We start from the raw sequence: 24,331 nt of genomic DNA, 5'->3' as shown, positions 1-24,331 counted from the left end.
TGACCTGGCCTCCCCTGTGCTGTGTGCTGTGCCAGAGGCTGACGCTATGAATCCCAAGGCCAGGTCTACAGAGTTGCGGTCGCCTCTTGCAGTCACTGTGAGCAGCTTCGTAAGATTCAGACAACCCCTAACTGATTACAGTGGGGCAGGGAACAGCCTCATACCAGTGGGGGCCAAACAGTCTGGAAGAAGGAGGCATGAAGTTCTAGAAGCTTCTGCAGGTGTCAGGTTGGAAAAGAGAACTAGTATTTATTGAACACTTACTGTGGGCCAGCTGCATTAGGAGGTGTATAAGACACCTATTTCACCTCTTTTTCTTTCATGAGAGAGTGATTTATTACCCATGGTTATAGATGAGGGATATGGGGGGTGGAACAGCGAGGAAATGGCCCATGTCTCAGAGGGGCTGACCCCTCCTCTCACCTGGACATCCTGAGAACCCCCGGCTGCTGTTTAACCAGAGTTTGACACTGTTTATTTGGATTTCTCTTTGCCTGCAAGAGAATGCACATTCAAACACCGGGAACTCTCCATTCCTGGGGAGCGGTGGTTCCACAGGGCCTTGCTGCCTTTCTAAACTGGAGCTCCCTGCAGCTGGAGGTGATTCCCCCACCAGACTGGGGCTCCCTGAGGTTGGGCCACGACATCTCCTGAAATAAGGGACTTTTTAACCTCAAAGACCAGGCCAGCCTCCTCTGTGCTAAGTCCTAGACAGCAGAGCTGGTCACAAAGCAGGCTTGCCACAGTTCCAGCATCGGATGAGGTACAGCGGACACCGGTGGCGAGAACGGAAGCCCAGCAAGCCCCCCAGAAAGTGCAACCGGAGGTTTAGTTCTCAGCCTGACAGACCACTTGGCGCTGCTGAGGGTGGTCCTGTGGGGAGCCGGAATGTCTTAGCCCATCAGTATTTACTGTCCAATCACATTTAATGGAAATTCAGTGCCCAGGGCTCCAGTGGCCAGGGCTAGAGTCAGGAGGATGCCCAAGGGGCAGCCCCTTGAAGCCCTGCACAAAAGGCTTTTCACTTGAACAGCCTGTCTTTAATGATTATAAAGGCACAGGAGTTTAATCCATTTTTGATGTAAGCGCTAATAGCTGTGTGTCCTTGAAGTTCAAAGCGGGCGCATACATGTCACTAATTAGCCAAACACAGAGCCATTCAGCTCCCTCTCATGTTTCTAATTAGGTCTTTAATAACAAACAAACTCCAACCTTACCAAAAAGCCCCCATTTGTCAGACGGTCAAGGAGAGCTTACTGTTTACGGCTGCTCTGGGCCTCTGGTTCTGAGGACACGTGTGTAGTCTCAGCCAGGGCAGGCCTGTTCTTGAGGGAGGGGGAGACTCATCTATGAGGACAAAGACCCCTTCAGCCAGCTGGCCCGGAGGGGTGGACTTACTGGCGTTGTTGCGGGGGGAGGGCAAGCGGTGGCCCTGAACTGCAAGGCTGCAGGATAAAGATCCTTGACTCTTGCTGCAAGGAAGCTGTCCTCGTGTTTGGGAAGGATGGGGCAGGCTGCCTGGTGTGGTTCTATTTCTTCATTTCTGGGGCAGGAGGGCTGATGACAGCAAAGCCACAGAGAGCGTGAGACGCTCCATCTGGTAAGAAGCTGGTGGCACTGGAGTCCACGGCCACCCACTAGACTCACCCCGGGAGCATTCACTTCTGCTGGGGCCTGGGCTCTGCCCTGGTAGATTCTGATTTGCCCTGGTAGGTCTGCAGTGTGTGGTCAGGACACTAGGAATTTTAAAAACTCCCCAGGTGATTCTACCATGCCACGAATTTCCAGAGCCACCGCGCTGGCCCCAGGCTGAGGGCTGGTATGCACGTCGGCCGCAGCTATCAGCAGGTGTCTTTCTCGATGGCCGCCAACCAGGGGACTGGACTAACCCACCGAGGGTGGGCAGTTGACTCTGCTCACTTCTGTAGCTATTTCTGTCCTCCCACTTCCTTCATGCATTTAAAAAATACAGGTCTGTTTTCCAGTGACACCCCACCCAGCTGACTCAGAAGCCCCTGGCTTCCTCTTCAGCCACTTACCTCAGGTCTTAAGGCGCGGTCACTGTCACCTCTCACCCCGAGGATGAGGGGTAGTGTGCTTACAGCAGTACCTAGCTGTATAGCAGCATGGTCCCCAGGACCTCTCTAGCCTGAAATCTTTTGCCCCCAAATCACCTAGCCTTAGGTGCCAGAACTAGACTGAAATCAAGTCTATTTCTCTGCTTCCCGTACACTGTGGTGCGTCCCCTCCCCCAGCCCCGAGCCTTACCTGATTAGGCGGGAGGTGGGAAAGGGACGCAGGGGAACCTTGTCTCTCAGGCCAGGGCACCGGAGGAGAGGGTGCAAGTCACCGAACTCCAAGTGACCCTCCAGCCAATCCTTTCCAAGCTGGATTTGTTTTTCTTCAAGTGAGGCAACAGGGGACAACACTGAAATTTTGGGGGCTACCTGAGAGGAAGGTTCAAAGACTATCTCATGCACCTGGGGCTGCACAGCCTAGGCCTAGGAAAGTCAAACAATGAACCAAAGAGAGCCACAGAACTGAATGCAGGCTTTCCCCAGCAGCGGTCATGAATTCTGGCTCTGCTGACTGACGTGTTTCTGGCCTTTTCTCCAGGGCTTTGGGTGCACACTGCCAGTGCCTAGGCTGTGATGGGCCACGCTGCTTCCGCCCGGCCTGCAAAGCCAGCCCTCTGCGGGTACTGTCACCATGACTTCCAGAAGGAGTGGGCAGCGTTGGGCGGCCCTGGCCTCCCAGAGCGGGTCTACCACAGACTCAGGTTTGCATTCATTGTTTACCGTAGACCTGGACAGACCATTTTATTAATATTAATAAGTAGCCAGGAACAAAGGCTCTTTTATTTTTAGCTTTCTCTAATTGCGTAGTAATTACTCATCTACAAAACAAATGAGCCCCTGCTCACGGTTGCCATGGCAGCGGGAGCCCAGCCTCCGTGAAGGCTGACTGGCTGAAGAGCCGCCGGCTGGGCTCCCTCCTCAGCGGCTGCCCCTCCTCGGCCATTGGCCCAGGGCACGGCCCAGCAACCAGGAGGCCAATCCCTTCCCGGTCCTGCGACGGGCCGGCCCTCCCAGCGACCTTCCAGATCAGTCCTCAGGCTCACAGGAAGGACTGTCGACTCATCCCTACCGAGAACTCTATCTTACCAAAAGGCCCTCCCCTGGCTTCACTGCCTACTGTCTTTTGAGCAGTGGCTAACTTCCTGAAGTCTTATTTGATCTAAAGGCTCCCTCTAACCCCATCTCGCCTCCTCTGCTTCCTGGTTGTCTGACTTTGGTCTGAAAGGATTCAGAGACTAGAAACCTAACCAGAAATGTCAACCCAAACCAGCCAGTACCACGATGTTAAGTCTGCAACAGCGGAAACAGGTGCAAAAATAAATACACAGAATGCCACCAGAGGCCTCGCGCAAGCAAGTCTGGGTCATCTCTTCCTGCGGGATATGGAGAATGGGTTTATGGCAGCTGTGGTTGTGGGGCTGTATTTTTTTTTTTTTAATAATGTAAGTTTACATCATTTTGTACATTTTTTTTTTCCCATCTCAATTGTAATCCCTGTAGGTCTCCCATCACCAAGTCACCCATGTACCATCACCATAGTCCTGTGTACCTCCCCCCCCACTTTGATCCATTCCCCACTCCACCCCCAGTTGTGGGGCTGTATTAAAGGGGCATGGATTAAAGATGCAGAGATCTGCCCCGGCATTTCAGGGCTGGAGTCATGAAGCATCCGCTGATGGTGGCCAAGAGCACAGATCAGGTGAGACAGACCTAGACTCAAATCTGCTCTCTGTCACCTCATACAGCTATCTAAGCCACAGCTTTAAACTCTTTAAAACAGAAACGAGGATGACAGTGCTCATGTCACAGGCTTATGGGAATTAAACAGGACAAGGCAGGCTGGTTTAGCACAGTACTTGGCTCAGTCATAACACATGTGAGACACTATTAACATATTACTATTATCACTATTTTATTAAGTTGGGGCTGGAAAGAGTCTCTAGCATTCTATTGGTTACTTGCAAGATCTTCTTCCTCCTAAGAACCTCCCAGGTGGGTCTGAATTTTTAAATGCTGGCTGGAAGATCCATGCCCTGCGGTGGACTTCACCATGGTGCGCTCATCCACACAGGTCTAATTCCAACAGCCGATCACAGCTATTAAAAAGCATTATTTGCTCACCTCTTGTTCTGCAGGATCTCAAGCTGGGAAGGAGAAACCTTTTTATTATATAAATAAATATTAATAACCCCCTAAGAACAAAGGGTCCTTTTATTTTCTGTTTTTCCAAATGCACAGTAATTACTCATCTATACAAGAATAACGCTGACTATGCCTGAGAACTAAAGGCTTATACTGCCGGGGAAGGTGAGTGCCACCCTGACCAACAAGTCTTCCAAGGACTCCAAACCACATCTTTTATTCAGAACTCACTGGTGAGGAAGAGGACTGAGGACACAGAACCCAGCCACAGAGGCAGAGCAAGGGAGGGGCACGCCAGGCAGGGTTAACCAGCTGTGGCTCTGGTCGTCTGAGTCAGACGTCAGCAAAGGAAGCAAAAACAGGAGAGGGAGGGACAGGCAGAAAGGACAGGGCAGTGGCTGCCAGGAGGGCACGGGAGTAGGAGCCCACAGCCAAGCAGGGAATGAAAACTTAGTTGGCAGAAGCGAAGGAGAGTCGCAGGAAACGAAGGCGGCACCCGGCAATGGAATGTCCTGGCTGCCCTGCTCTTCTCTAGGTCACAAATCCATGCCCACACCCAGATACGAGGCAGGCTGTTCTTTGTGGGACACCTGCCATGCTGATCTCCCATAACTAGTATGGGTCCTTATTGAACCCTACTGCCTTAAAAGTTATGAACCATCCCACCAGCATGATTATATTAATCTGCTTCCCAAGATCTCTCAGAATCAAGCCTGTCTCTACCTTTTTTTTTTTTTTAAGAGATTTACTCGCCGTCTGTCTGAGATTCCCTGCCTGTTCTCTGACTATGCAGGAATCTAGACTTTAATATTAAAGACTGATTGTGTGCTGTGTCTTCCCCTTACATCTAGAGCTCGCTGAGGGCAAGCGTGCCCTGGCTTTCTGTATCCCACCCAGAATGTGAGATTGATCAACTAATGGGTAAGAGCAAAAGGCCACAGTATCTCTCACTGGGCAGTTGCATTTGACTGTTTACAATGTTCATGAGTTATTTGTCACTCGTCATCTTACCGTAAGTCCCATGTCTCAAATCACCCTGGACACCGTAGTCAAGGACTGTCTGTCATCCAAATCTGATGTCATGCCCTGGCTCCAGGCCTCTCTGAGGTGCCAGAGCCTATATGAATCCAGGCCCCTTAGCCTGGCCCCAGCAGCCCCCTCGGACTCTGGTGCTTCCCAGATTTCTAGCTTTATGTACTGTTGTTCTTCCCCTCCCGCCTCCCATTTTATTCTTCAGCTAGAGAAAGCCCATTTGCAGGGCTTCGGGTCCCCTGTACTGTCTGCTGGGCTCTGGTGGCTCTGCTTATGTTGTTCCACCTGGTGAATTCCCACATGTCCCTTAAAAGTGGAAACACTCAGTCCCCTGTGAAATGTCCTCTGACTTCCCAGACAAAGCTGGTCACTCCCTCCTCTATTTGCCTTCTGTTACTGGCATCATAGTAGAACATAGTAGAAGGAGCCTCCACACCAGCTACAGGCCTCACAACTGGCCTCGGTCAAGCAAAACAGAATCTGAGCTTCTACTAGAAATATGGACCATTTGGTCCCCTCTCCTTCAAGACAAGAAACAGTCGCAGCCACTTTACCGGCCTAGGAAATCAACATAAAGCCAATACTGAAATGAGATGGAGGGCAAAGCTTAGAGAATGGCAAAGAGCCCTGGATGTTTACATACGAAGCCCACTCTTCCAGGAGGCATCCAGGACATGAGCCAACAAATCCCTTGCGGCATTTAACCACGCTGCATTGGTTTTCTGATATAACTAAAAACACCTCGATTCAAGGCCTAGGACAGTGCCTGCCACATCTAATAATCGTTGTTAAACCATACACATCTGCTAAATTAAACTCCAAGGCAGCTATGTCCTGAGCCCAGCTTTGAAATATGTCTGTGAGGTCTCAGCTGAGCCAGAGTCCCCGGCTGACACAGCGCTGGCAGTGACGGCCTCTCCTGGCACATCCTCTGTTCATGTGTGCGGAGTGCCCGATCGCTGGCAAGTCCTTCCAGAACAAATATGGCTATTCCACAGGGCCATTTGAGAGAGATTTGGGTTCAAGTCCAGGGTTCTTCACCTGGCCCAAAGCCTTGCTCCCCAGATAGACAGCTGTGTGACTCTGGAAAAGTGACATTCTGCAGCCCAGTGTCAGCATAAATACAGACATATAAAACCAGGCCTCCCCATCTTCTGGGGTCGATGTGGTAATAGCCACAATAGCCTATGCTCTGTGGATTATGACGTACTCACAGATGTGTTCCACACCAGCGTGTGACTATTTTTAGAACTCTGAAAGCCCTGACATGTTCGCACCAGCCAGGGTGCAAGAAGGGGGGTCCCTCTGCCTCTCTGTCATGCTCTAGGCATCCTTGACATAGTCCAAGGGCTCCGGCACTCTCTCCACCCCTCTTTCTGACAGCACCTCTCCTGAGCCAGCATGAGAGTGAGGCCAACCAGCTCAAGGGCCAGCCACAGATGTGTGTGTCACCCACTGAAAATCACTCCACTGATTTAAAAGACCATTAACATTCTCCTGCTCCATTCACTTCAGGATTAACTCATACTTAGGTCTGGGCTTCCAGGCTACTCACTAATTGCACTAGAGTTGATTTATCAAGTGCATGGTATTTCTATTACAAAATTATTGATTAGAGCTGATGTATTTTATCCTCAACAGGGTTGGTCTGAAAGCCCTTGGAAAATGAATGAAGCTGAGGTCAGCGGTGGGCAGCTCTGCACATTATTATAAATTCACTGGAGTTACTGAAATCCAATGCTGGACTCTTTATGGTACAAGGCCTGCCTTTCCCAGAAGTGAAAATTTTAATGACAAACTGAGAAACAAGGTACCATCTTCAGAACACAAGGCAGTGGCCAGAGAGAAGTGTGTTGGGGAAGGTCTTTGGAGTGAGTCTGGCTGGCTGGTGCAGCTGGTGCTCACCGGTCACGGATTTACTCTCCCCTGGGCTACTGGTCGGCCTATTCCACAGCCACAGCTGTGGCTGCGTCCCAGTGAGTGGGTGCCCCCGACCCTACCCACAGATGTGACCTGGTCACTCCCCCAGGGGACGCTTGCCGCTAGCTCAAGGGCAGCTGGGTGGGAACGTACAGATGGCTGCACTCCCAGTCCTCTCCCTGGACATCAGATCCTGCCGAGGAAGGTGCAGGAAAAGCCATCTTCAGAAATGAGGCAGCAAATCGATCCATTTTCCTTTTACTAATGAAGCGGACTGTGCCAGCAGCAAGGCATCATGGGAAATGGGCTTTCAGGAGGAGAGAAGGGGATCCTCAGGCCGCTAAAGGCAAGAAGTCTGATTTGTCTTTGGTTAATGAAGCAACACTTGAGAAGACAGCTTACGCCCCCGCTGATGCAAACAGTTCCTGGGCCCCTCAGCACTGGAGGAGTACGTGGGGGCCAGTCTCTCCTGCCCCCACTCCTCACACAGAAGGCAAAGGAGGTGATTGGGAATGTGGCAAATACCCCACGTGGGTGGGGAGGGAATGCCTGCTTCATGAGATCTGTTTTCCTCCCCCAAACATTTTCTTTCATGGTTCAAGTTAAACTGTTTCTCCTATTCTCAACCTGAAGTTTACTCTTGCTCGTTTGACTCAGTGGAACCCAGACTCCTGGGGTGTCCAGCCGCAGGCAGCATAGCCATTTTCCCAGTGGGCCAGACCAGGACTTAGGGGCAGGAGTGCTGCTGCTCTTCTGTCCCCACCTCTGTCCCCTCTCCCCAGCCTGGATCAGTCTGCAGCTTTAGCAGCCCTGAGCCCTGATAGTTCCTGCCATCTCCCTCCACCCAGCCCTGCACTCCTACGCTGTGCAGGCCAAGCCGAATGACAGCTCTTCCTGGATTTCTCTTCCTGGTGTCATTCTGTCTGGTGGCCAACAGGCTGAGTGCACATTCAATCCTTGTTCACTCAACTGCTACCTCTCCACGCAGGAAGCACTTTGCTCTGACACTCTGTATGCTTTTGAAGTGTCTTTGCATGGGCTCACGGACTGTGACTTTCTGGGCTTCTGTCTCCCATAACAGATAACTCACTCCCTGAAGGTTCAGATCCCACCTGTGTCCTATAGTACTGAATCAGCGTCACCAACCAGCCTGACTTACAAGAGCGGATCCTGGCAGCACTCTGAAGACGAGAGACACTTTCCAAAGTGCTGAGACCTCTGGCACCTGCTTATAGCTCGTCATCACAAATGTAGGGGAGACAGCACGTCCAAAGGAGACTGACTGCAAGAGACCCTGACCTAAGGGCTTTAGGATTGGAAATATTCCTGGGGAGAGGGAGGAAAACTGTAGTCTCTCTTTGGATCCTGCAGAACCACTCTTCTTCCCACGGGCTCGGCCAACTTAGCGTGGAGAAGCTAAGAATGCTGTTTCACTCTCCTCACTTGCCCGCACTTACGTAGAAAGCATAGCTAAAGACGTCTCCTTTACCTTCACCTATGGTAAGAATAAACGCTGATAGCTGCCAGGTCTCAATGCGTTTCCCGTCAGCAGACTGAGGCTCTTAAGATCGCAATCCTTTCCCTATCATATCTCACTTCCTCTCTCCCCCGGGGAAAGACCCCACTGAGAGGCCCAGGCCCACACACGGGCCTGTAACCCCGAAGGGCTGGATGTGAGCTGGCCGAGGACTAGGGTGTAGAGGGCATGAGGGAGCCTTGGTGTTAGTTTTTTAGAAGAAAGATCTGCTCTGTTCAAGACCCATATGAGGAAGACAAGAACAAGGAAGAATGTTTAGATTCCTTCCAAATCTGGTTCCACCCTCTTTCACTGTAGTTGGATGCTACTGATAGAGATCTCAGTTGGGAAGGCTAGAGCTGAGGCTGGACTTGGGGGGCAGGGAGTGTGAGGGGAGGTGGTGGTGGCTGATGGCGAGAACATGGATCCAAGCCCATTGGCAACATTGAAAATATGGAGCCCTTCTCTTCCTGGTCCCCCAGGCTATCCTCCAGACAGCTGCGCTTGCTGAGCCGAGCCGTCAGAGACCCTGTAATATCAACTCAACAATGCATGTTCTACAACTACAGCTACAGCTACCAGTACATCTACTACAGTGCATGCATTTAGTTCAGTCCCACAGATACATACAATCTAAGAACAGGCAGGGAGGTGTGAAATGTTTTACTGGACAACAGGTGTTTTGGAGTTGTAACTAATAAAAAAAAATCGAAAACGAAAGTGTACAAAAAAAAGACATTTTTCGAGAGTTGGATATGAGTTTGTTTCTTGAACTGTTTCATCTGAACAAGCAAAAACATGCAAACCAGCTGGTACTAACAGGAAGCTGGACACTGAGAGAGGATTAATAGGTGTGGACAAACCTTCCCGCTGAGCGTGCTCAGAAGAGTGTTTGAGAGGAGGTGTGCAGATCCTAGTGTAAGAGAGGCGGGAAAGTATGCCTCAGAGACACTCTCTCACCGCAGCCCCAACCAAGCAAGAGAAAAGACAACAGAAACATGACTCTCACACTCACCACCACCGTCAGGAGCTCATGCTACTAGATTGGAATAAAGCTGGCAAGTGTAAAGCACAGTAAGGGGTCCTGGCTGGGGCCGGAGATGGGCAGGGGTGGGAGGGGTTTCCGAAGCTCTAAGACTGACACACAGACCCACCCGACTGTCACCCAGAAATAAATAGCCTAAAACCCCGAACCACTCCCCTCACCTGTTGGGGGACTCGTTTACCCAACTGGATTTAGATTTGGGTGGAACATGATGTGGCCACTGGAACTGAATGGATACGATCAAAATAAACAAACAAACTCTCGACTGAGCACAAGAAAAGATGACATCTCAAACTACCAGGTGAAGGTAAAAGAAAAGTGACCACTGATAGTGAAGTTATCTAGGAGTTGGCGGGGATCTCCCCTGCTGGGGTCACCTGAGCCCGGCTCACCTCAGGCCCTGGGTGAGTTAGGCAAAGGAGGGCCGGCTGAGGTGGGCGCAGAGCTCGAGGCCCCCCCGGACCTCCTACCCTGACACCATAGCCCTGACATACGAACTGCCAGTCTGAGGAAAATTGAAGCTGTTTCCCACCCACCGCCCTCAGCAGGTGCCTCCAGGGCAGGAAGCTTCCCCAGTCAGTCATCATGGAAGAAAAAAAAAAAAAAAAAAAAAGGCAAAACAAAACTGTGGAGTTAGACAAAAATGGAAGGCAAAAACGGGCCTTCCACAGGATGCCTACTCACTCCCTCAACCGAGCCCAGGGGGTGCTGGGGAGCACCACATTGAGTCACCTGCACAGTACCAAGCTCAAGGTTGAGCTTCCACAGCCTCTCCCTGAACCAGCTTTTCCCTACGAGGGAACTGCACTTGCGGTGGCCTCCGGACGACCTCCAGAAGCCCAGGCTCCTGCTCTGGAAGTAGAAGGAGCATCTCTGTCCCCTGGGGGAGCTGGGCTAGCAGAGCAGGGCTGCGGGAGCGGGTAGAGGACTGGCACTCAACCTCGGTGAGCCGTGCCGGCCCTGGGCTGGCACACGGACCCAAACAAGGCTGTGCAGTGCGCTCACAGGTGTGCCAAGGTGCCAGCCAGAGGGCACTGCCCCAGGACAGTTACTGGCTGGTCTTGTTCTACAGGGAGGGAGGGCGGAGGAAGCCGTCACAGGCCAAAACGGACTGAAAGAACGAAGAGCAGAGTGCTTCTTCCCCCACCTAGGGGCCCTGCCCCAGGTCCAGAGGTGGGTGGGGGTGAGGGCGGCTACCCTGTCTACAGGGGGCCGTGTCGGCCAGCCTGTGTGCTGTGCTGACTCTGGCGGGTATACCTAGGCTCCCCATCTCCAAGCAGCACTGTGGGGGGTCCCTGTGGCTTTCTTGCTGAGCCTGCACCCCGGGGGTAGGCACCTCTGCGCTGAGGATTTACTCCCTGTACTGACCCAGGCTGGTGTGGGGCAGGCGGTCTGAGCACGTACTCCTGAATACAATTCACTAACAGTGCAGCGATGAGCATGGCCGACCTAGAATGGGCTGTGGGAGACTTGGCTCCCGATGGAAATGGCTACAAATAAAACACCACTGATCCTGAAAAAAAAAAAAAAAAGGCGTGGTTGGAGATGGCTCTGACCTCTGGGTGGGAGTCCCACCCGCACTGGGGGCCGTGAGAGGGTGCGGGGTGGCAGGAGGGGCACAGGCCATGGGAGACCACTCTCAGGCTCGCAAAGAACCCCATGCTGCCCTTTAAACTTGCCATGAAGTCAAGGAGAATGGGGTTGGGGAGAGAGGCAGGGTTAATTTCTGGTTAAAGTTTAGTTTCATAATCCAAGTTATCATAAGAAAGAAACTGAACGGAGAAAACAACAACCAACAACACTCAAAAATCTGAAGATTTTTCTTTTTATCGTCCCCTCCCCACACCCCCAACTTGGCACAGGTAGAACAGAGGCTCATATATAACGATACCAAAAAGCACTCACGTTAAAAACCAAACAGAACGGGGAGTCACGAGGCCGCTGTCAACCCCACTTGCGGGGAGGGGGTGGGGGCACCGCGGCACCGCCAGAGGGGCAGGTGGAGGCTGAGGAAAGTGCCCAGCTACCTGGACCCGCCTGCCGGTCCTTCGGGCTCTCAGGCCAAACTGCCCCTCCACAGCCCCCCCAGAGAACTCCCTGCCCCTCCGAACAAAACCCCAATGGGTGATTTAGGGGAGTGAATCCTTTGTAGCTCGAGGCAGTGCCAGTTTGCATGGAACGGATTTTCACTGACGGTTCTAATGGGCCTCACTGTGCCAGTTTCTTATCATCAAGGGTTTGGGTTTTGGGCATTTGCCCTCCCTCTGGGGTCTTAATGCCCCATTTCCTGGTACCCTCACCAGACCACCCTCCAGACCCTCCATCCTCTTCAGAGCTGTTACATCAAACTAATCGCTTCCCTGGGTATTCCAGTGTCCTGTCCACTGGGAGAACTATAAACCACACCTTCTCAGCTTAGGAGGAATGGGCTTTTGGGGGAGCGGGGGAGTGGCCTCACTGAGAGCCTAACACACAGCAGAAGCCCTGCTTGCTTAGGAAGGCAGCGAGCATCTAGCTAGAGCGACAAAGGTCCCGGGGCCTGGACGTGGCCAGTTCCAGCTGGCCCCTAACAGTGTTGCTGGGAAAGTGTTCCCACTTTACTCGAGGGGTGCCCAGCCTCCCAAAAGGTTGGATTTGGAGACCAACGGATGAGGGCAACCTCATGGGAGAGAATAATCCTGCTTCCCTTAGCAATGGGAGTCCAGCAGCTCTTTGGCCTCTGCTAAGAAGCCAGCCTGGGATGGAGCAGGGCTGGGAAAACAGCGACTTCATTCACTGAGGCCAAGGCTGGCCCCGCTCTGCTCCTTCAGGGCCTGGGCGTTTAGCCAGAGCAGCAACCCCACCTGCCAGGGGCAGCAGGGGCCGAGAGGGCTGGTCGCTCCCGGCCTGAGACTTGTGGACAGAGTCTGAGCGCCCCTGTTGTGACCTAGGACTTCTCTGGCTGGGTCAGAGACCGGAGGACGGGAGTCTTGAAACCAGCAAAAGGAGGGAAGGGACCTTTATCCAAAGTCAAAAAGAAACTCACTCTTCCCTTTTCACTGAGGGGAGAATCGACTATGGTGGTCCCACGACTGAACCCCACTGGGAGCGGCCTGCACCTCCCTGCCCCACCCTCCGGGCTGTGGTGGGAGTAGTGGACAGTCGCAGCCACACAGATCCAACAGGGCCTTTACCTTCCCCTGCACACCGGGGCATGCCTGGGAGCCGCCTGTCCCATACACCTTCCTACCTGATCCTCTAGCCGCTGCCACCGCTGCTGCCGCCACTGGTCCGTAAGCTGCTGCTGGGAAGCCTGGCGGAGAGACGGAGAGAGGAGCCGCAGTCAGGAGAGGCCCGGCAGGGGCCACGGACACGCTGTCCACCCCCGCTCCACACACACACAGACAGGTGTGGGGCAGCATCTCCCAGCTCAGCTTTTAGGAGGGACTGAGTCAGTGGCTCTCGGATGCCGGGAGGGCTCAGCAGCTGCAGGTGTGTTTGATCCTCGGCATTTGTCCCTCTAGACTGGTTTCAGAAGACACACCCAAATCGTTCAAGTGGGTTAGGAGGAACGTCTCTTGGGTGGGGGTGACCCACTCGTCCAGAGCAAGGCTGAGCAGGGCTGTCCTGAGGAGCCCTGTGGGGATCCCAGAGGATCGGGAGGCTGAGTCACAGCAGGACAGAGCAAGCCTCTTAGCCTGGAGGCTGAACTCCAGCAGCTCGCCAGAGGTCTGCAGGTCTGCTTTGCTGTCAACTCCAGATTGTTAAAACTTCATGCTCATAGTACCACAGCCCCACGCATAAGGGGGAAACTCCTGGGGTCCCTGCTGCAGGTATACACGTGCAGCCCGAGTGGGGAGGGGTGCGGGGCTGTGGGGGCCTGAGCTTCGTGTTACCACTTCCTGTGTTTTCTCTCTTGCCATGTGTCCCGGTTCACTGCGGGGACCTCGCTGTGGCTCTTCTCTCTGAGGGGCCTCCAGTCTAATGAAGCACTGCCCTGAAGGGCTCCTAGGGCTCTTAATCGAGTCCTGTGCTACCTAATGTTATGCACCAGGCAGCAAGGCTGTCCCAGATAAAAGTCAGAAGGCCAAGGTGACCCACTATGACTGCAGAACGTCCAGGTGAAGGAAGAGGTGGGTGAGGCCCCTTCCCAGGCTTCTCTTGGCCACCAGCACATGCACACACCAACCCACACCCTCCAACACCCAGACACAGAGAAGGACAAACACCCTCTGCCACCCAGGCAGACACTCGGAGGCCTGGTCACAAGCTTCCTTTCCAATCTGTGTGTCTGAAGGATGTGCCAGAAGCCAGCGGCAAACTCAACAAGTGGCCTGGTGGGAGCTGCACAGCTTTGGCCATGGAGCCTCCCAAATAGGGACTCGCCACAGGATGAGAGGGGGAGACATGCACCCCAAAGGGCAGGGAGCGGAGGAAGAGAGGAGAGAGCGAGCCATCCCCAAACAGAGCCAACTAGAAGCCCACTAAACTAAGACTATTGTCCTAGCTACACAGAGCTACTGGAGGGGAGAAGGCAGGAAGTTCAAAAGGGAACAAGCTACTCTAAAAAGGACAGGTAGGCTAAGCTACTCATAATGTCAATGAAAAGAGACATACTTGCATTTAAATATGGTAATAGGGCTGTTGAAGGGGGAAAAAGAAAGATCCAGGTGAAATAAAGGTACAGGTCGTCCCTGGATCCCATGAAGAACACGCGCACACGCCTGGGCCCCCCGAGGGTGGCAATGACCCTGCAGGAGGCCAAGGAAGGGGGTCCCCCACCAAGTCCTCTCCCCACTTCTTCCATGCAGGATCTAGATGTGGGTGCTGGCGGAAAACGCTGAAGGAAAATAAGGAAGATTGAGTTATTTTTCCCTGTCCCAATTTTCAGTAGCCCAGGCCCCCTGCAGGCAGAGTAGGGGTGAGGGGAGGGGGGCTGGAAGGGGAGAAAGCAGGAGGGGGAGAGAGGGAAGGTCAAGTTCTTTATTCTTTTACTTGAAACAGATATTTTGGGTTTTTTTTGGGGGGGGGAGGCAGGGGGACAGAACTGGGAGAGGGGAGTTTAGTCAATAAAAAAACTTGAACAAAACGCCTATTTTTCTCAAGTTGAGTGTAATTTAGACAAAAAGTCCAAGAGAAAGAAGAAGGGGAAAAGCTTATCCAAGAAGGGAAATCCATTATCCTTAATCTCAGATAAAGGCTCCTGCTGGAGACTGAGGAGGAATCTAACCTCAACCATCAAAATGGACCGAGCAGTAGCAGGTGAGAGAGGGGCCGGGGGAGCCGCCCCCCAGTCTGCTGCCTCCCCCGTACAGCCACTGCCCCTGGACCACAGCTCCCGGGCCAGGCCGGCCTCCCTGGGCATCCGCCAGAGGAGGGAGCAAGTGCCTGCCCTTGTGCCCTGATGGGCCGACATCCTGGCCAACTCCCCGGCTCTCTGCCACCTCCTGCCTGCCCTGTTAGGCTACTTGTCCTCACTGGTTACCCCAAATATGTTCTGTAGATGACCTGGTAGACAGAGATCTTGATGCTATTTCTAGGGCCAGGGGCTCTTCTTGGCTGGGTTTGTAGGAGACGGGCCAGCACAGCCCTGCAAAGGGGTGACGTTAGGGTGGGGCTGCCCACCTGGGGGCTGTCTGAAGCCATGACTGTCTGGAGGTGTCCTGGAGAGGCCTGAGGAGCAGAAGGAGCCTGGTAAAAATAAGCCCTCGCAGGCAGGACCTGGAAGAGCTGGAAAGAGCAGGGAGAGCACTCGGCATTCTTCACCAGGCTGGAGGTGCCAAGGGCAACTTCCTTGGGGAACCCCGCTCATGTTCTGTCTTGAGGGGACATGGTCTGGGCCCAGGAGAAAGGTACTCTGGCAGGGGTTCAGGGAAGACTGGAAAGGTATCTGGCTGAGCTTCCTGGCCGTGAGTGCCCAAGGCTGCCCTGCTCACTGTGGGAGGTGACTGCTCCCCACTGGCTGCTCAAGATGCCAAGTGGGGACCCCTTCTCACCACCACCTGCCTGCCTGCCACATGAAGGGCGTGGCCAGGCTGCTCCTTGGGAGTCTGTCTGGGCTCAGGTCCTGCTTCTGTCCCTCACTAGCTGTGTGACTTTGGACACGCTGCTTCAGCGTCCTGTGCCTTGACTCCCCATCTGTAAAGGGCAGGATGGTATTAGCGTGGGATTAACAGATGCCAAGCGCTTCAATAAATGGCTGCAGGGAGTGGCAGGGAGTGTCAGCTGTCCTCCTGCTGAGGCTATCAGGTCGCTGCTCTCTGTCCCCGTTACCAGCCCACTTCCAGACAGGCCTCTCCTCCCCACCCACTACCCCAGAACATGGAGCGGTCCCGCTTTCTCCTTGGTGGGCTACGGGGTTGGATGGTTGTAAGCACACAGGAGACTTGACTTACTGGCAGCCGTGGTCTTACTGTAACAAGGCCTGTGATTCTTCACAATGTCTCAACTTCATGACGTCCTCTTAGTGGCGCTAAATTTCCATAGCTCAGAGTCATAATCCGCATTCTGATGAGCTCTAACAATAAGAGTAGACCCAGGGGGCAGGCCTGACTCTAGTGGTCTGATAGCTTTCATACCTCGGAACTGGGGAAACAGTTACGCACCATGGAAACTTGTCTTCACTGCAGATCTGAATCCCAGTCAGACTCCAGGAGTGAGCCCAGGCTTCAGCCTTTGCTAAGGCTCCCAGGCGGCCCAGTGAGCAACCGGAAGTAAGGGTAAGAGGAGGGCGTGCCACTGGGCATCACCGTGCACCCTCTGTGGGCTCCATGTGCTCCTGTGGACCTTTGAGTTTGCTCCCCTGGGGTGGAGGAACCAGGGGTGCAGGGCCCAGGGGTGGAGGGCCCAGGGGTGGGTGACCCAGGGTGCAGGGCCCAGGGGTGAGTGACCCGGGAGTGGAGGACCCAGGGGTGGAGGCCCAGGGGTGGGTGACCCAGGAGTGCAGGACCCAGGGGTGGAGGGCTCAGGGGTGCAGGGCCCAGGGGTGCAGGGCCCAGGGGTGGGTGACCCAGAGTGCAGGGCCCAGGGGTGAGTGACCCAGGAGTGGAGGACCCAGGGGTGGAGGACCCAGGGGTGGAGGGCCCAGGGGTGGGTGATCCCGGAGTACAGGACCCAGGGGTGGAGGGCCCAGGGGTGCAGGGCTTAGGGAGTAAGAGCCTAATAACAGGGTGGGCGGTGAAACCTTTCAGCTGCAGTTCAGCCCTAGTGGTGTGTCCAGCTGGGGTGCCCATTCCCCACCTCGGGGCATCCTGGGCACCATCAGCTGATGCTTGGGGAGAATCTTCTGTGGGTGGACTCTGGGCTAGAGGCTAAGTAGGACATGTGACTCAGTCCTGCCCTAGAAGAATGTGTCAGCCAGCAAGAGAAATAAATGTGCATGTAAAAATAACTATGCTTAGGTAAGGCTGATACTGCTAAGTGCCACAGAAGCAGTAAAAAGTAGGTGTGGTGTCATGCAAGTCTCAAAAGAAAACGAAAAGTGCCATTGCCTTCTGATTTGCAGTCAAGAGGAGGGGAGAGGGTCTCGGGTCAAGATCTTCAAGGGTGTCAGCACCCACAGCAGAGGGATGGCACAAAAGTTGCCCCTCCCTTTGAATTACAATGTTTAGCTAATTTTATAAATTATGTAGCTCTCCCACTGTTTTAAAGGAGCTAGCAATGCAGCAACACCAAGCCTTTTAAGTTTTATGGTTCAGGAACCTCTGGCAGGAGGTTTTGTAGAATCGTAAAGAAAAAGAACTTGCTCGGGGAACAACAGGAAAGGCCCCCGAAGAGGCAGGGCCAACTGGGTGTGCTGGCCAGGGTGGGCGCCAGTCTGCTGCACCTTCTCCGGTCTCATGTCTCAACCTGGTCACCCTCTAGATCTCCTGGGGCGCTAAAGGAAAAGTAATGACGCCTGGGCCTGCCCAGAGACCTGCAAGGGTCTTCCTGGGGCAGCCTGACAACAGGAACTTTTAAAAGCTCCCCAGGAACACCAGAGCATAGCTGGAGCAGAGAACACGGCTTCAGGAAGTAATCCCCCGGCTCCTCGGGGAGGCAGACAGTTCTAACTGGGCACTGTGGCCCACATCCTGCTGCCTGGGCCTCTCTACCTCGGAATCGCTCAACCCCTCCCAACAGGGAGCTGGAGCCCACAGCGCCCCAGTCACCCAGATCCCTCCATAACTCCAGACCGGTTAACACATATTTATTGAGCACCTACGACACAAGCCAGGCATTGCTCTAAGCTCTGGGACCTCAGTAGTTAACAAAATTCACAGTCTCTGCTCTCCCAGAGCTTACACCAGCTGGCCCCTGATGGGAAATGGGGTCCCAGGGCCAGGCTGCATACAAACCAACTCTCTGGGATGGACAAGAAATTGGCTGAAGATAAGCTTGCGATAAGGGATGTTCTCAAGGACCCGCCTACCATGGGGCCAGGTTCCAGCCTATGTCAGCTTTGGGGACTTCTCATAGCTGAGCTCAAGAGCTGGGTGTGGCTACTCTAATCCTGCCTGGAGAGGGAGGCAAAATCAGGAGACCCAGCCCTAAGGGTCAGAGGAGTGTAGGGGCAGCCATCCCAATGGATTCTCTTCTCCGAGATCAAGGGAACACAAGGACAGGGAAGAGAGCATTCCTGTGGCTATGATCTTGATCTAGCCCCTAAGCTCTCACCACTTCAATTTGATTCTGTTAAGAAAAATTACCAGCTGGGCCCTGGCACACATTGCCTACACACAGATCGGTCCCTCCAATTCTTTCAGTAACTACCCAGTGGGTTGGGGACAACGGCAAATGCCTCTTGGGATTCTTGAGAGCTCCAGCGTTGTTAATCCCTGGCCCGGGGATCCCGGGCTTGGGGCTGACATGAGGCTTCTCCACAGAGGGCCACCATCAGGGCTGGCTGACACACTCCTGCCCCCCAGAGCCACCTGTTCAGCACCACTCTCTTCCCATAAGATCTCAAGGACCAGGCTGGCCACAGGAGCTTCACTTCAAAGCCAGCGGCTCTGCCCTGTGCCAGCACGCTGCGGTCCTCGAAGGCTCAGGGAAGCCCACTTGCCCACAGAGCCAACATCTGCCAGACTCTCAGGGCCAAGAGCAAGGCTTCAAGGACAGGGCTTCCAGACCGCCGTCCCTACGGAGTAATCAGCAAACTATCCTGTGGGTTTCTCCCTTCATATTGCACATGTCCCCCACTGTTCCCCTAACCTGAACTTCTGCTTTTGAGACGCTCTCCCATCCACCATCGACAGGTATACCAGGATACTGGTTTGACCACTCTCTCTTTTAGAGCTCACTGATCAGATGGCTCTTACATTGCTTCCTGTTTCCTAAGTTTCAGATGCTCACTTGCCAGAGAAAAAAGTCAACATGTTGCTTCACCAGCTTCATGCTCCACAGACCTTTGCAATGGTCTGCTGCACAATGATTCCAGACACTGGCCCTAGGGCATCTGCTTTGTGGACCAGACAGAAAACACTCAAATCTTGAGCACCCCCCCAGACTGCTTGCTGAAGGACCCAGGCTCCCACCGTGGCCCCATCACCTGCTGTCAAGAAGCTAACATCTGTGACCTTGGCTTCCCTTCCTGTAAAATGGAGAGGCTGCCACTTTGGGTCTCAGACATTGCATGACAGATCACTGCTGTGCTGGACACGGGCTGGCGGATGGTGGGGCGGTCAGGGCATCCCCGGGAGGGCACAGCACTTCGGGGAGGTGGTCCCTGAGCTCAGCGCAGCTGCTATTTACCAATGACAGGAACAAACAGACTTCAAGGCGTAACACAGAGAAGGTCCTATCACTCCACAACAGCATGAGTTGAAAGGGGGAACTGTAGGATGGCCTTCTGGGGGCCTTTGCCTCCTCACCTACAAAATAGGAGCTTGGCCCGGATGGTGAGAAAGTCATCATCACAGTGACGACAGTAACACAGCCACCACGGAGGCCCGCTCCCCAGGCAGGAAGCCTCCTGCATCGTCTCAGAGAGCCCTCGCTAGAGCTTCGAGCAGGAAGGTGTCCAGTCCCACTGAACATGTGAACTCGCGGTCCAGGGAGGAAAAAGCAAACAGCACACGAGGTGGTTAAAAGCCAGGTGGCAAAAGCCCTGATCCCATGTTAACTAGTCGTGTGACTCAAGACAAGCCAGGGAACTCTCCCTCCGTCTCACTGTGCTCTCCGTAAATGCAACTAATGATGGCTCCTTTTCAGGCTGTTGTGAAATTGGACGAGATGGTGGCGCTGGCGCTCAGCACGGTAATCTGGCACTCAGCAAGCGCTCAGTAAGTGGAATAATAACTTTTATTTCTATTTTTATTATTATTGCCCAAGGTAATAACAGTAGTGGAGCTGAGAACTCCCTCTGGCGCCTTCCTATTCTAAAATCCTATTAATTTACATGACATTTCACATCCAAAGGGCTTTAATAGATAACATTTATAATTTGCTGGTGAGTGATAAGGGTGCATTTTATTGGAAGTGCACGCTCTAACTCTGGCGAGGTACTGTGACGGCAGGAAGCAAGGGGCTTGCAGGGGCTGAGGCAGGGTCTGGCTGGGGGGCCACGGCCCTGGGGTATGGTGACCACAGCTGCAAGCGCCGTGCTGTGCTCATCAGCTGGGCTGGCAGCCATCTCTGCCCCGAAAGACTGCGCCAGCTCCTGCAGAAGCAACCTGGTCAGAGGAGCTGTCCCGAGTCTTTCAAACAAGTGGATCCCGTGTGTTCCTCGGCCCCTGCAAGTGCCCTATAAAGAAGGGTGTTTCTTCCTGGCCCAGCACTGGAGGAAAGACACACAATGCTTTCATGCTATTCCACCTTTTGGTCCCATGTATTGAATACCCTTTTCTCATCCTCTGTTTCTGGCGAACTCTTACTTATGCTCCAAAACCCAGTTTAGATGTTGCCCCTTCCTGAAAGCTTTTCCAAGTTACATCGCTGTCAGACCACATATGAACACATTTGGCCCATGTGGGATGCCCCTCCAGGCCCTAACCTCCTTCTCCACTTTCCTGAACCCCAAGAACACCTAGCCTGGGGCAGGTCCTGAATTCCATCTCTGGGACACTACTGAGAATGCTCCTGCTCCTCCTTGTGCAAAGGAACAGGGAACAGAGATGGTGGTCACTGAGTGGGGTGTCTTGGGGCAGCCATCAAGGTGACATGGCCCCAAGGACAATGTCTGCAGACTCTGCTCTTCTTCCCAGTGTGGGGAAGAGGGGCTGGGCCACACGTTTGCCTCTGGTTTGTCCTTGGCTGTTCGGGAGCTGCCCTGCCCTTTGGCCTTGTAGTGGTGTCTGCCTATGATTTCATTCTCTGTAATTTGTTGATGTTGGTGGCTTGTTTTTTAAGCTGCAACATTTCGCGTGCTTTTGCTGATGGAAATTAAGACTGAAGGGTTTGAATGTTGATTAAATTTGTGCTGGCAGGCTTACTAGGGTACAGGTACCTAGAGAGGGGAGCTGAGGATGGCAGTGCTGGGGAAGATGGGTGCCAGTGGGAGCAGGGCTCAGGCCACATCCACAGCCCCTCACTGCTGCCCCGACTGGAGCTGGCTGGACTCTCTGGCTCTTACATGGGGCCTCCAGGGACAGGACACTACCTCTTCTCGAAACACTAGATCATCTTTGGTCACTGTGACCCTCTCAACTACTGTGAGGCAGGGGGAAGATAAAGGTCAGTAACCCCACTTGATAGACCCATTTGATAGATGGGAAAACTGAGACCTAGAGATGGTTTTCCCCTCCCAGCCATCTGGGGCAAGAACTGTCTCCTGGCTTGGCTCCCTGCCTCACAATACAGTGCTCAGGGGCTCGGTACAGGGAGCTGAGCCCGCCCTCAGCCACATTTCCCTTCATTTATGCAGAGGCGCTTCAAGAGCTAGGGCAAGCTGATCGAAAGCGAAACCCGCAATTCCTGTCAACTCAGATTGCTCCAATTCATTTCCACAAACATTTATTAAGTGCCTATTAGGCGCCTCACTCTGCTCTCATCTGGGAATAGAGTCAGCTCCTGATTTTCCACGCGGAGGGAGGCGCGGCATACATGGCCCATCCCCGGTCCCGACAATCCTCCTGCCAGGATGTGGGGGCTGCTGCTGAGTTTGCCTTCCCATCTTTGCTTAAGGCAGGGACTCAGCCTGCCTTTAATATTCGAATGAGAGGCTAAGCCCAAGCACACACAGGACCAGGTGGCAGCAGAGTGGGCCCCGGAGCCCAGAGGATCCAAAACCTACCTGTGGCCCCAGTCCGTGAGGGACAATTCCTAGAGACAGGCGGAGCTTTGAGGCTGAAGGGAGGTACAGATTAGCGGGCTGCTGATGAAAGATGTACGGGGGCTGCCTTTGTCGGGGGCGGGGTCCCTTTACCCTGAGGTTTCTGTTTATGGTGCCCAGGTCAGCGGTGTGTCAAGTATGTCAAGATGCCAATCACCCGTCCTGGCATTTCCAGATCACTTTCCTACCAGGAGCGAGGCAGAGCCTGAGGGTTTGCTACCTTGGGGGTCCACAGGGGTCTTCTTAAGGACACTTTCAGGGCAGAGTGGGCAGGCAGGAACCTCACAAATTCAAGCGAGGAGTTCTGACGTTTAGGTTTATGCCAAGTGAGGGGTCACCCTAAGCCCAGTGTGCGGTCCCACCACAATGGCCCGGAACTGCCTCCCAGACAAGGCTTCAGAGACTGGGGGGGCTCCTCTCCTTCCAAGAGGCGGCCAGAAAGAGCAGCACTTGGGCAAGGCCCAGGTGGAGGCACGGCCTAGGGATGCCCTCTAAACACTCCCCGGGCAGGATCCTAAGCCTTGGCACCGCAGCTACCAGCACTTCCAAACACTTTGCAAAGTGTTGTAAACCAGACAGAAACTAGTGTGGTATGAGCTGGCTCAGGAAGTAGCCCCTTCCCTAAGGTCAAGGCCAGCTGGGAACATCCATGAAGACAAACCCCTCTCCTCTTGAGAACTTGAGCCAGCCACATTCCGCTTTCCACATTCCAGCCTCTCCCCTCAGGATGTCACAGCGCTACCTCCGGGTCTCCCTCAAAGACCAGGTGACCCGCTGCCACTTATCCTTTGCCTGCCCATGCAGCAGACAGGCTCTGGCGGCTTCTCCTTCAGGACACCCCTGAACTACGGCACCTTCCCAGAGGCCATGCTCCCCCTCCCCTCCCTTCACACAAAACAAAATGGTCATCTTCAGAGTGACCAAAGTATCACCATCACGCTGGAATCTGCAGGGCAAAATCTGTGATTGCCCCCGCCGGCAACTGTGCAGGCATTGCTAATCAATCACAGCCCTCTCTGTGCTGAGCAAGGGCTTGACCTCAAAATCACTCCTAAGCCAGTTCTCCAGGAAGCCTGTACCAATCAGTCAACACTGGCCCCTGTTGCTGAAGAGACAGGAGCGCCAAGTGGCACTTCCAGACCCAGAATCGAAGGGTCCCCTGGCCTGGGATGTGCCCAGCTGCTGACGACAGCGTCCTGGGAGGGCGGTGTGAGCACTGGGCTGCAGGCCCCAAGTGCCTGTTGTGTCTGAGGTCACTTCAGTAGCCACGGCTTTGGCCCACAGACTTTTCGGTGGTTGGGGCGCTATTAACCCTGTTTGACCCAGTAGAGCTGAAAGAGCCCAAAGGGTCACCAGGCAGCCAAGGCAGGGGGGGAGGAGTGGAGCAAAGAGGGGGCCAGGCAGGGAGGAGAGGAAGTAGCCTGCGGAACAGAGAGAGCCGTTGCCGAACCCACCCTGCAGTCTTTTCCATGGCCCCCACCTCACCAGACCCTCTGACTCACGCTGGAAATCTGACCATACCACATCACTCTTCTGCTTCAAATCCTCTAAGGGCTTGCCACTGGCTGGAGGCTCAGACTGGAATCCCCGAACCTGACTCAGGAGCCCTCCAAGACCCAGGACAGCCTCCTGCCGAACCTTGTCGCCCCCTGCCGGATGCTCGCGCAAGCCTCCACGCACAGGTCTGCTCATGACGTGGGCCTGCAATGCTTCCCCTCTGCTTTGTGCCAGAGACCAAGGCATCCCCTAGTATCTACTGTGCTCTTCTTCCTTAGCACCAAAATTCTCTTTTGAGCTGGGCACACGGCTGCCTGGAATAAAGGCATTTCTGAAGTTTCCTCAAGAAACTGGCCACGAAGCTAGTTTCTTGAATGAACCCTATGTAGGATGTCACATTCGGCTTCTAAAGGGAAGAAATATGCTCTTCTGAGATGAGTATGTCATGGCTAGGGCTTGAGTAGCCGTTTTGGACTCTGAGGCAGAGTCTATGTTGAAGAGGACAGAATAAAACAGATGCCCAGGTCCCTATTCACACAGGCCTCTTTTGCAAAGGTGAGAGAAGCCAATTCTTATGTTGCTTAGGACATTACTGTTTCCTTTTCTTCCTTTTTTATTTTACCTTTAGCTGCCTGACTCAGTATCTAAGCAGGTCATTTCTTTGGGCACACGTCTTTCCTTCCTTTACCTAGCCAATTCTACTTGGCTTTGCAAGACCCAGTTCTGGTATCACCACCAGCAGGGGGCTTCATTAGGGTGAAGAGGAAAAGAAAACCACTCTGGGGAGTGAAACAATCACATCAGAGCTCCGTGTTTCCAAAACTCCTCGTTGTGTAGCATTGATCAGTTGTCACAGTCACATATGCACATTA

The 24,331-nt window shown here is 53.7% G+C and overlaps 1 protein-coding gene across 4 annotated transcripts in view; it reads right to left on the bottom strand.

Annotated features, from left to right (window-relative positions):
- Positions 1 to 24,331, bottom strand: part of MSI2 (musashi RNA-binding protein 2) — a 357,761-nt gene that overhangs the window by 13,171 nt on the left and 320,259 nt on the right. For all 4 annotated transcript variants that reach the window (XM_004684404.2, XM_012726498.1, XM_012726499.1 and 1 more), the window contains exon 11: positions 12,963 to 13,025. In XM_004684404.2, the coding sequence (XP_004684461.1) occupies positions 12,963 to 13,025 (63 nt within the window). The remainder of the gene's footprint in view (positions 1 to 12,962; positions 13,026 to 24,331) is intronic.

This window comes from Condylura cristata, unplaced genomic scaffold, assembly GCF_000260355.1.
Source record: "Condylura cristata isolate star-nosed mole 26May11 unplaced genomic scaffold, ConCri1.0 scaffold00017, whole genome shotgun sequence".
Classification (NCBI taxonomy): domain Eukaryota; kingdom Metazoa; phylum Chordata; class Mammalia; order Eulipotyphla; family Talpidae; genus Condylura; species Condylura cristata.
The sequence above is the reverse complement of the archived record's forward strand: the minus strand, read 5'-3'. Positions and strand labels throughout refer to the sequence as shown.